Genomic DNA, 11741 nt, shown 5'->3' on the forward strand with positions numbered 1-11741 from the left:
AAACCAGGCCCAGAGCTGGCTCCCTGAGGCTATGCCCCTTTCCGGCAATCTCTGGCCACCCCCATTGGCCCGGCTGTCCCTCCCACTGGCCTTAGGGCCCCTCCCACCCCCACTCCAGATAAGGCCCTCCCAGGACTGCTTCACTGGGCAATAGGCACTAGGGCTGGAATGGGGCCGCCGGGCTCCCCATGGCAGTGGGGGCTGCTGCTGCTGGGGCTGCTGCTCCCCCCTGCCACCCCTTTCTGGCTTTTCAATGTGCTCTTCCCCCCGCACACCACGCCCAAGGCTGAACTCAATAACCACACACGGCCCGTCATCCTCGGTAAGCCCCCGCCAGGCCCCTGATGCACCAGGCCAGACCTCTCAGGGAGCCTGGGCCCCAGCCCCCCGGTAGCAGATCCTGCCAAGGCCCTTCTGCCCCTGCATTTGCCCTGATAGCTGCCTCTGTGTTTGAGGGTCCAAAGGCTTCTTCTGCAAAGAAATGAACCCCTTCCCCCACCACACTGTTCTGCGTCTCTCAGCTATCTACCCCAGGCGGGTGGAGTTGGGGGCGGGTGAGCCTGAGGGCTTGGCCTGGGCATTACAAGCTGTGGTCAGCTGTAGCCACTCAGCCCCCATCCCAGTAAAGACAAGATGCCCAACCCAGGAAAACAGAAGAGGCCCATCAAGGCCTGCCTCCTACTCCTAGGCCCAGCCCCCACTCCCCCATACCTATTTGTTCTCACCTTGGACTTCGACATTAATGGAGAGGCCAGGGTAGGTGTTTGCCTTTTGTAGACCGGGGCCAGTGGCCTTGGCCCCTGCACCTTCCACGCCTGAGGAAAACCTGGGCTCTGGGCTGCCGGGGGGATGGGGTGGGGGGTGTTAAAGGAAAGGATCAAGTCCTTAGTTCCTGGAGGTTGAGGGTGTGGGAGACGGAGGGGTGGAGCTGGTCACACAGCCTGATGGGGGGAAAGGGAAGGGAGGGGGGAGAGGAGCACAGGGGAGGAATCCGAAGAATTCAGAATGAAGGCTAGTACCCACAGTGCCTGGCTGCCTGGGGAATCAGCTGGAAGCCAAGCTGGATAAACCAGATGTGGTGAACTGGATGTGCTACCGCAAGACAGAGGACTTCTTCACCATCTGGCTGGATCTCAATATGTTCCTACCCCTTGGGGTGGACTGCTGGATTGATAACACCAGGTACGTGCCCTCCCCTCTGCCCGGCCCCCACGCTCAGCCCCTTGGCTGCTGGCGGGCTGAATATCCCACCGCCCCCAGGGTTGTCTACAACCGCAGCTCTGGGCGCGTGTCCAACGCCCCTGGTGTACAGATCCGTGTCCCTGGCTTCGGGAAGACCTACTCTGTTGAGTACCTGGACAACAACAAGCTGGCAGGTGTGTTTACTGGGGAAAGGGTGGGCTGTGGGCCCACCTCCGTGGCTGGCCCACAGGAGCCGTGACCAGAGCCTCCAATGCCACTGCCTTCCCCACAGGTTACATGCACACGCTGGTGCAGAATCTGGTCAACAATGGGTATGTGCGGGATGAGACGGTGCGCGCTGCCCCCTATGACTGGCGGCTGGAGCCCAGTGAGTGTCTCTGTAGACAGTGGGCTTGGGGCAGGTGGGCCCTGACCCCTCACTGCCCTGACCCCCCACCCCACTCTGCTGCAGGCCAGCAGGAGGAATACTACCGGAAACTCACCAGGCTGGTGGAGGAGATGCACGCTGCTTATGGGAAGCCTGTCTTCCTCATTGGTCACAGCCTTGGTTGCCTGCACTTGCTCTATTTCTTGTTGCGCCAGCCCCAGGCCTGGAAGGACCGCTTCATCGATGGATTCATCTCTCTTGGGGCTCCCTGGGGGGGCTCCATCAAGCCCATGCTGGTCTTGGCCTCAGGTGAGAGGGCCCCAGACCATCCGTGTTAATGAGGGGCCTGGGGTGGAGGGGGATGAAGCTGACCACGGGCCTGACCTGACTCCTGCTTCTGCTCACATGGCCAGGCTTGGCAGGTGGTATTTACCACTCCTGAGGCCTGGCCCCTGTCACTGGCCCCATGAGAGCAGTGAGCCTGGCCTGGCCTAGTAGCTCCTGCCAGAAGTCTGTTTTGGTGATCTGGTGTTTCAGTAACAAAAGGAAAGTAAATGGAGAGGAAGTGAACCCCTTCAATCTGACACATGGACCTAGGTCTGTTCCTTGTGGTCTCAGGGCCTGCCCACTCAGACTTCAGCAGGCTTCTGGTTCCAGGAGCCCGTTTTCCAGAGATCTGCCTACTGAGAACAGATCTGCCAAAGGCAGGGCCAGTCCCTAGAAGCCCCTCTGCCCTTCCCTAAGAACTGACACAGCTGCCACCTGTTGAGCACTGACTATATGCTGGGCACAGCCAGACTTGACCTTCCCTCCAGTAGCTCATTGATCTGCTGAGGAAAACACTCATCAGACTCCATCAATAAGGGCCAAACAGAGACCCAGTCTGATTTCATCCTTCAAGAACATAGCTCTGACCCCAAGTAGCCTCAGTCTACAGTGGCCATCAGACACTTGGCCATCAGACACCAGCACCATCCTCCCATCTACACACATATATACCCATATTCCGGAAACCAACTTCTCCCTCCTTTTGGGGCTCTACAGCTCTGCCCCACGTGCCATCAGGGCTTCTCATTTAATAAGCACACATTGAACACCTACTGAATGCCAGGCATGCTCAGAGTTTGTGGCTTGGAGGCAGTGTTAGAATTGGGCAGGGACAAGACTGAACATCCAGCTGAAATGGGCTGGGAGGCAAGCTATGCCAGAGGTAGCCAGGCTCCCTGACCCACCTGGCTTTGTGTTCACAGGTGACAACCAGGGCATCCCAATCATGTCCAGCATCAAGCTGAGAGAGGAACAGCGTATAACAACAACTTCCCCCTGGATGTTTCCCTCCAGCGAGGCATGGCCTGAAGACCATGTGTTCATTTCCACGCCCAAAGTCAACTACACAGGCCGTGACTTCCAGCGCTTCTTTGCAGACGTGCACTTTGAGGAAGGCTGGTACATGTGGCTCCAGTCACGTGACCTACTGGCAGGCCTCCCAGCACCTGGCGTGGAAGTATATTGTTTGTATGGCGTGGGCCTGCCCACACCCCGCACCTACATCTTTGACCACGGCTTTCCCTACACAGACCCTGTAGGGATACTTTATGAAGATGGTGATGACACTGTGGCCACACGCAGCACTGAGCTCTGTGCCCGCTGGCAGAGCCGCCAGCCCCAGCCTGTGCACCTGCTGCCTCTGCACGGGACACAGCACCTCAACATGGTCTTCAGCAACCAGACTTTGGAGCACATCAATGCCATCCTGCTGGGTACCTATCGACGTAGCACCCCTGTGCCCCCAGCTGCCAGCCCAGGGCCTCTGCCCCCTGAATAAAGACCTTCTTTTGCTCTCTGAGCTTTGACCTGTAACTTGTAGGTTCAGGAGGAGGCACTAGTGTCCACACACCAGGCTTCAGTGAGCAATAGCCCTAGGCCTGGTACTTTGTGGAAGGTAAGGGCAAGATGGACTTTGGAGAAGCCTGGAATTGAATTGGGAACCCTGAGGTGTATAGCTTCCCACTCTCCTGGTTGAGCTGTTTATGTAGACTGCCTCTGCTCTGAGATCAGGGGACTGGAGGAAGCTGCACACACAGCTGTGCAATGGGGGCACCTAGAGGCAACGGTGCAGGGCAGAGAAGAGGTGAGCTGTCCCACCCACTCCCCAAAGGGCAGGTGGATCCCACCTCTAGACAGGGCCTTTTTTTTTTTTCTTTCTTTTTTTTTTAAGATTTGTTTATGAGAGGGGCGCCTAGGTGGCTCAGTGGGTTAAGCCTCTGCCTTCAGCTCAGGTCATGATCTCAGGGTCCTGGGATCAAGTCCCACATCGGGCTCTCTGCTCAGCAGGGAGTCTGCTTCCTCCTCTCTCTCTCTCTGCCTGCCTTTCTGCCTACTTGTGATCTCTGTCAAATAAATAAAATAAAATCTTAAAAAAAAAGATTTGTTTGTGAGAGAGAGAGAGGCAAAGAAGCAGGAGAGGATCTCAGACTCCCCGCTGAGCACGGAGCCCCCCGCAGGGTTCAACCCCACAAACCATGAAATCATGACCTGAACCAAAATTATGAGTCAGACACTCAACCGACTGAGCCACCCAGGTGCCTCCCTAGACAGGGCCTTTTGAATGCTAAGTGGGTGACAGAAGTACATGAGTTTAGAATCCGGGGGAGAGACAGTGACTGATCAGATCATTTCTCTAATGAAGGTTTAATTAATGGAGCTAAGTGGTCTGCGAGAACAGTTTAGGGAGCATCAAGGGCCTGAGTCTTGTGGGTCAGGGAAGGCTTCCTAGAGGAGTTGGTGCCTATTCTGAGATCATATGGGATGAGAAGGGTAATGTGGGCCACTATAAAGACTTGGCTTTGAGCTTAAGAGCAATATACACTTGCTGAAGGGTTAACCAGGGGAAGATTGTAACCAGATCTGCAATCTAGGAAGAGTCCCTTCTCTGCAAGGTAAAGGGTAGCCTGGGGTGGGGACTGAGGGGCAGGAAGCTTGGGGAAGCCAGAGAGGGCTGTGCAGTGTCCAGGGGAGAGAGGATGCTAGCTGAGACTAAAGCGGTAGTTAGGAGAAAAATGTGGACAGAGGAAGGGTCATTTGGAAGGTCAAATAAGGCTTGTCCATAGGCAGAGCCCAGCATGCCTCCAGGCCACTAGATGGACAGCCCCACAGGACCCCTCTTGTGAGAGGGAAGACAGCACCTGAGATAGGGAAGCTGGAAGAATCAGTGTCAACATGGTGGAGGACTGAGCTTTGGTGTTTCAGGTTCCAGGTTTCAGGAAGGAGGCAAAGGCAACAAAATTGCTGAGAAAAAGAGGGTCCCAAAGGACAAAAGGTGGCCATGTTTGATGCTGCTGGGAGGCCAGTAACAGAAACCTGGCCAGTATGACACCCTTAGTGCTGAAGGACTTGAGGTTAGAGTTGGCATATGGGCAGGCAAAGCTAGGGGCTCAGGGTGGAAGGGTGAGGAGCTGCTGAACAAGGGCCAGAGGCATTTGTCCCTCCGTTCAGAGGACCAGGAAGCAGGATGGAAAGCCAGGCAAGGACCTCTCCCCTTTGCCAAGCGCCCAGGAGCAGAGATGAAGGTGAAAGTGAAAGAGAAGATGAGGAAGGCACCAGCCAAGCTCTGAGGAAAAGGTGAAAGCGAAAGCGAGGTCAGACCGGCTGGGAGGGTGCCTGACAGAGAACCTGGCTTTGGCCTTTTGCGCTCGTCGCCCATAGCCCTCCAACCCCCAGACCACCCTGCCCACCTCGAGATGCTGAAGCCAGAGTTAGAGCCCCGAAGGGGCTTCTCCTTTGAGAACTGCCAGAGGTGATGGGGGTGGTGGCTTGGGGCGAGAGGAGGGACTTCTGGGAGTGGAAGCCCCAAGGCCTTTATTCGGGTGGGGGTGGAGAGGCGGCAGAGTGTGTTGGGCGAATTGGGTTCCCAGGCCCCCACCCCTAGAGATGAGGGAGTCTAGGACAGAGTTGGAGGATGGGATGAAGAGGCACCTCAACCTGGGCCACTCCACTCCGTTTCCAGAAATGCATCCTTAGAACGAGTCCTCCCGGGCCTCCGGATCCCTCATCCACACAAGACCGGAACCACCATCGCGGGCCTTGTGTTCCAAGTGAGCAGGGGCGTGGGGCTGGGGGGATCGGAAGGGTCTCCTGGGGGATCGGACAGGCACTGAGCCAGCAGATCCTCTCCCTCCCCAGGACGGGGTCATCCTGGGCGCGGACACGCGGGCCACTAGCGATTCGGTTGTGATGGACAAGAACTGCGAGAAGATCCACTTCATCGCCCCCAAAATCTAGTGAGAAATCCCCAACCCATTCCCCCAAAGAACCACCCCTTGTTCCCATCCCGGGTCCCTACAGGTCCTAGCCCCGCCCACACCGATCCTCCCTCCCTTCTCAGCTGCTGTGGGGCTGGAGTAGCCGCGGACGCCGAAATGACGACGCGGCTGGCGGCGTCCAACATGGAGCTACACGCCCTGTCCACGGGCCGCGAGCCTCGCGTGGCCACAGTCACGCGCGTTCTGCGCCAGACGCTCTTCCGGTGCGGGGGGGCGGGTGCTAAGATGATGACCCTGAGGAGGGGCCGTGGTAGAAAGGGTGGGACAGAGAGGAGGTGGGACAGGGCGAAGGGCGGGGTTGCGAGAGCCCCGAAGACCGGAAAAGGCTGACCTAAGAGGAGCCCGCCAACCGGAAGGAGCTGTGTTAGGACCCGGGCGCCAGAGCGCAGGAGCGGGCGGGGCTCGGGTCCCGGGGCGGTGTCATGGAGGGGCGGGACCAGAAGCCCGGTGCTTAGTGCTGACCACGCCCACCCCTTGAAAAGGTACCGGGGCCACGTGGGCGCGTCGCTGATAGTGGGCGGAGTAGACTTCACCGGACCGCAGCTCTACAGCGTGCACCCCCACGGCTCTTACAGCCGTCTGCCCTTCGCAGCCCTGGGTGAGCTCTTCCTTCCCCTCCCCACGAATCCCGGCCCTGCGACCCTGGCCTCCTGTTCATCCCGCGACGCGGTGGCCACGACTGACCTCCGATGCCCCTCCTACTTGCAGGTTCCGGCCGGGACGCTGCCCTCGCGGTACTGGAGGATCGGTTCCAGGCGAACATGAAGGTGAGCAACACCTGTCCCCCACTACGCGTTCACTGATGGAAAGGGCACGTGGGAGCTAGGGTAACACAGAGGTATCCTTAGTCTAGAGGTCAGGGAAGGCTTCTTGGAGGAGGTGACGACTGAGTGGAGACTGAGGGGACAGTGGAGTCAGAGTGAAGTGCTATTCCAACAGACGACCATCAGTGCCAAAGTTTGGACTGCTTGGAGAAGTCAAAGCTCAGGACCCTTTGAAACTGAGGGAGGTGGGAACGGCAAGTGGGGTCTGGAGTCTGGATTTTGTTTGGGTTGGGATGAAAGTGGATGCCATGTGTTGCTTCAGAGGTGCCTAAGGCACAGAACGGAAAAAGCAATGAGCTGGTAGATTGGGGACCAAGACCACACTGGTTGGGTAGACAGCACCCGAAGCAGAACCACAAGTGTAAGTGACTCAGAGAAGTTTGTGAAGTGGTGCACTGGGAACATGCATCTCTGGAGAAAGGGAGGCAGAGACCAGGGCAAGGGAGCTTGGGGTGGATGGGAATATAGGGAAACAGAGGAGTCTGGATATGAGCAAATGCTAAATACTCTGGGCATTGAGATGAACAAAACCTCTCGGCTGTAGCCTGAAAGAGTCCATCAGGCTTCACGCACACATATCATCACAGCTGGAGGCCGCCCAGGAGCTGCTAGTGGAAGCCATCACTGCAGGAATCCTGGGTGACCTGGGCTCTGGAGGCAGTGTGGATGCATGTGTGATAACGGAGACCGGCGCCAAGCTTCTGAGAACATTAAGCTCACCCACAAAGCCCATAGAGAGGTGGGAGCATGGGAGATGGGGGACCACTAGGGAGGAGGGGCAGTAGCAGGGGAGATAGGGGGCTACAAGAAGAGGACAGGCCACATGATGGGCCCAAGTTGAGAGCCCATCCCTTCCCTCTCGCAGGCCCAGCCAGTACCGCTTTGCCCCTGGGACCACAGCTGTCCTGTCCAGGACAGTGAAGCCACTGACCCTGGAACTGCTTGAGGAAACCGTGCAGGCCATGGAGGTAGAATGAAGTAGGATGATGCTCAGGGCTTGGAACGAAGAGAAATAAACCCAGGAAATACAAAAACACCTAAACAGATGGCTGTGTTGTTCCTGGGTGGAGGGGGGACAAGCAGCCACCCGGACACTGTGGCTAATGTACACCTGCAGGGGCCACTCCCTGCATCGTTCCAGGGCCTGGCCTTACAGGTGCCCTTTACCCATCGCCACAGGCATCTATTCCTCCAGAACTCCAGCCCTGGCAAGCACTGCAGCTCAAGGTGGAAGGCCCCTTCCTGACTCTCCAAACTATAGAGGTCCCCCTACCACTCCGGTGCCTTGCTCTTGCCCTCTAGTCTACTGAGGACTGTTGTAAAACCCAGAAGGCTCCCCCCACTGCCCCCTTTCCCTGGCTCATCAGTGTCCCACAGCAAAGCCCACACCTCTCAATCAAGGAGACTGCATGGACTCCACTGATTTAGCCCTTAAGGCTGATAGAAGTGCTGCTCCCTGACTCCAAGGGCAAGTTCTTACAGAACACTCCTCACCCCTGCAACACCTTCACCTGTGCAACTGCTCCCATGACCAGGCCCACCCTAAGGGCTTCTATTTGGACGTGCTGAGCTGTGAAAGGGGAGGCAGGGGGCGGGGGTCTCCCGAGTTTGCTAGGCTGATGGATCATAGGGCTTATGCAGAGAGAGATGACATGACACATTTATCCAGCAAACCTTTGCTGAGTACCCCCTGAGGGCCAGCCCAAGTGCCATGTGCTGGCAGGAGATCGGGCCCTCAGAGAGAACAGTTGACTCCACTGGAGCTTCGGAACTGTTAAGAATCTGCCCAACCCCTGGGGAGGGTCTACTCTGAGCTGGACATCCCTGGGCCCCTGATTGTGCTCCCCCCTCCCCAGTATTTTATTATGAAGATTTTTAAACATAGCAGTTGAATTGCACTGAACACCTATATACCCACAATCAACTTTACAATTATTATTGTTATATTTGCTTGATCATACTTCCATCCCTCCATTCCTCTGTTCAACCATTAGTGCATCTTATTTTTTTGACTGAAGTGTAGAGTCAGTTGGTGCCCCCCACACTTCTAGGAGCCCAGCCAACTTACCTACTGCAGCTTTGCACACGGGGCTGTCTTCTCTTCCTCAGTGCACGCTCAGCCTGGAACTCTACAACAGCTGGGCTGTGGACACCAAGAAGTTGCCCACAGGAACCCCACGGCCTGGAGGCTGTCACCCTGGGACCCATAACCCCCATCCAGGGTCAGCCAGTCACCAAGTGCTCACACCTTACCCTCCTGTGTGCCAGGCCTCTACCAGGTGTCGTCTCCTCAATAAGAGTGTGGGCTTTGGAGCCAGGTGAAGGTTTGGGTCCAAACGTACTATGTGCTGGTGGAAGAGTCACCTTCTCTTTGGGCAAACTAACTCCTGTTCCAAGTTGGTGAGAAATCACTGAGATGCTATTAGATTTGTGACCTGCCAGAACGCCTGTCCTGGCCGCATGGCCCTGGCCCTCCACAGCACAGCTGGCACAGCTGGACATTCCCTCCACCCATCAGGAACACCCCTGGGTGCTGAGCAGGCTTCTCTGAGTCTGGTGCCCTGATAGCCCTAAGAAACTTCGCTGATCCCAGCCACCATGTAGTCCACACAGACCTAACTTAACCACAAGTCCTTGCTACTTAACACTCAATGCTTGGGATGTGAGGTAGTTCAGGGAACCAATTAGAGACCAGGCTTTGGGGGGTGGACATGAGAGCCTCACACCTGGTCTCTGTCTGATAAAGTCCAGGCCTGAATCCAAGACCTTGACCTAGAGACCCTCCTCCTGACCAGAGCATGGGAGGGGGCTGAGCCCACACAGCTGGCTTGGCCTCAGGCCTGGGACTTTTGCCCAAGGACAAGGAGAACCATAAAAGTAGGCCCAGCTCTCAACCTCACGCCTGCCACAATGCTGCTGCTCAGTCTGACCCTTAGCCTGGTCCTCCTCGGCTCCTCCTGGGGTGAGTGGGCCTGGACTAGCCCTGATGACCAGCCCCAAAGCAACCAAGCTTCCAAAACCAGCCCCAGGCTTCCTGCCCAGGGGCTCGGGGAAGGGGCTGGGCTGGCTGGAAGGGAATCAGGTGGACAGGGTGGGTAAACGAAAAAGGAAGTGCCAGGGTTGGGGTGGTGGGGGCAAGAGGTGGCCAGGGGCTGGTTTCACAAATGGGACAGAAGATTAGGCCAGAGCTAGGAACCAGGGAGGGTTTAGGAAGCTGAGAAGTGAAGGTTGGACATGTAGTTTAGGGAGAAGCCTCTGGCTGTTGAGTCCTAGAGCAGGTGGCGAAGCCAGGGAGGAGACTATCCCAGGGGTCAGGGAGAAAAATGCCCTGAGTTGGAGGGTGAGAGTGAATCTGGGGAACAATGGGAAGTAAGGGTGGAGAGAGGTTAGAGAACGGACAGAATTTGGAGGTGAGTTGGACAGAGGTAAGGACATAGGTAACCAAGATACCTAGAGGTGCTCAGGGTGAGAAGGGGTAATGATGAGCCCTCTCAATTTGGACCTCTCTGAGGGCCAGAACCTGGGGACACCCAGGAGGAGGTGGGGAGAGCTGGGTGGGGGTGTGGGGGTGTGGGAAGCAGGTCCTCACCAGCCCAATGGTCAGGCTGCGGAGTTCCTGCCATCAAGCCGGTACTGAGCTCCAGCCAGAGGATTGTCAACGGGGAGAACGCAGTGCCAGGCTCCTGGCCCTGGCAGGTGTCCCTGCAGGTACGTGGACCCCAGGGGTGGGGCAGGGTACCAGGTTCTTCATGCCTAGGTGCAGCCTGGGCCCACCCCCACTTCTGACCCCTGACCCCAGGACAGAAGTGGCTTCCACTTCTGCGGAGGTTCCCTCATCAGCCAGTCCTGGGTGGTCACTGCTGCCCACTGCAATGTCAGGTGAGTACTCCCACTCTACCTGCCCCAGAGCCCACCTCTCCCCACCTCCTTCCCCTGCATGCCCCTCTCTTGTCACTCTGCCCTCCCTGCGGCTGCCCAACCCCCTTCTCACTGCAGCCCTGGCCGCCACGTTGTTGTCCTGGGTGAATACGACCGATCATCCAATGCGGAGCCTTTGCAGGTTCTGTCCATCTCAAAGGTGAGTATCTAGGCTAAAGACATGGAAAGGAAGAGTGGCTGGGGCAGGTGGGGGGCTCTGGGGATGAGGAATTCAGGGCAGGCCCTAGGCTAGCCTCCTCAGCAATCATCAACCGTGGGGGGCCTATGCCCATGACCATCCTCCCTGGCTCCCTCCTGGTTCCACAGGCCATCACGCACCCTTCCTGGAACCCCACCACCCTCAACAATGACCTGACTCTACTGAAGCTCGCCTCCCCAGCCCAGTACACAAAACGTATCTCACCAGTCTGCGTGGCCTCCCCTGATGAGGCGCTGCCTGCGGGCCTCAAGTGTGCCACCACTGGCTGGGGACGTCTCAGCGGCGTGGGTAGGAACTTGGGCCAAAGATCTGGGTGACACGGCCAGTGGGGGAAGCAGTCATCCAGGGCCTCACCATCCCCTCTGGCCCCCAGGCAATACAACCCCAGCACGCCTGCAGCAGGTGGCCCTGCCCCTGATCACCGTGAATCAATGCCGGCAGTACTGGGGCTCACGCATCACTGACTCCATGATCTGTGCGGGTGGCGCAGGGGCCTCCTCGTGCCAGGTGAGCATCAGCACCCTGGCCCGCCCTCTGCACTGCCCTGGGGCACCCCCTGATCCCCATGTTGACGGCTCTCCTCTCCCTCTCAGGGAGACTCTGGAGGCCCTCTCGTCTGCCAGAAGGGGAACACATGGGTGCTTATTGGCGTTGTCTCCTGGGGCACCAGCAACTGCAATGTGCGCCAGCCTGCCATATACACTCGGGTTAGTAAGTTCAGCAACTGGATCAACCAGGTCGTAGCCTACAACTGAGTCGGCCACAGGTCCTCTCCCCATTCCAATCCAATAAAGACCCCGTGCTCTGTCCTCTTGTGCATTCCTGTCCTTTCAAGGGAAGGGAGAGGCTTTCGGGAGTCCCTCTCCCCACTTGGGACTTTGACTTCT

At 57.4% G+C, this 11741-nt stretch overlaps 3 protein-coding genes across 9 annotated transcripts; all 3 read left to right on the plus strand.

The window, feature by feature from the left end:
* The first annotated feature begins 118 nt into the window (after positions 1–118).
* On the plus strand, positions 119–3416 carry LCAT (lecithin-cholesterol acyltransferase). 3 transcript variants are annotated; one of them, XM_080828878.1, is made up of 6 exons: positions 120–322; positions 1026–1182; positions 1261–1376; positions 1475–1570; positions 1655–1879; positions 2821–3416. In XM_080828878.1, exons 1-6 carry the CDS (start codon positions 169–171, stop codon positions 3393–3395), a joined length of 1323 nt encoding a protein of 440 aa, XP_080685004.1. In that variant the 5' UTR covers positions 120–168; the 3' UTR covers positions 3396–3416. The 3 variants fall into 3 exon arrangements, with proteins under 3 accessions (XP_080685003.1, XP_080685005.1, XP_080685004.1); XM_080828877.1 differs by having other exon boundaries at positions 119–322; positions 1026–1376; XM_080828879.1 differs by having other exon boundaries at positions 119–322; positions 1475–1879.
* Positions 3417–4389: 973 nt separating this feature from the next.
* PSMB10 (proteasome 20S subunit beta 10) lies at positions 4390–9115 on the plus strand. 5 transcript variants are annotated; one of them, XM_080828880.1, is made up of 9 exons: positions 4390–5191; positions 5577–5664; positions 5753–5850; positions 5955–6095; positions 6375–6490; positions 6601–6659; positions 7304–7455; positions 7582–7684; positions 8826–9115. In XM_080828880.1, the coding sequence occupies exons 1-9, from the start codon at positions 5082–5084 to the stop codon at positions 9036–9038; spliced, it is 1080 nt and encodes a 359-aa protein (XP_080685006.1). In that variant the 5' UTR covers positions 4390–5081; the 3' UTR covers positions 9039–9115. The 5 variants fall into 5 exon arrangements, with proteins under 5 accessions (XP_080685006.1, XP_080685010.1, XP_080685009.1 ...); XM_080828881.1 differs by lacking the exon at positions 4390–5191 and adding an exon at positions 5204–5366 and having other exon boundaries at positions 8826–9110; XM_080828884.1 differs by lacking the exon at positions 7304–7455 and having other exon boundaries at positions 8826–8963.
* Positions 9116–9477: 362 nt separating this feature from the next.
* Positions 9478–11663, plus strand: CTRL (chymotrypsin like). Its single transcript, XM_080828885.1, has 7 exons — positions 9478–9678; positions 10321–10424; positions 10516–10595; positions 10713–10794; positions 10962–11142; positions 11228–11361; positions 11448–11663. The coding sequence occupies exons 1-7, from the start codon at positions 9627–9629 to the stop codon at positions 11607–11609; spliced, it is 795 nt and encodes a 264-aa protein (XP_080685011.1). The 5' UTR covers positions 9478–9626; the 3' UTR covers positions 11610–11663.
* The last annotated feature ends 78 nt before the right edge of the window (positions 11664–11741 follow it).

This window comes from Martes martes (genome assembly GCF_963455335.1).
Source record: "Martes martes genome assembly, chromosome: 17".
In the NCBI taxonomy this organism is placed as follows: Eukaryota; Metazoa; Chordata; class Mammalia; order Carnivora; family Mustelidae; genus Martes; species Martes martes.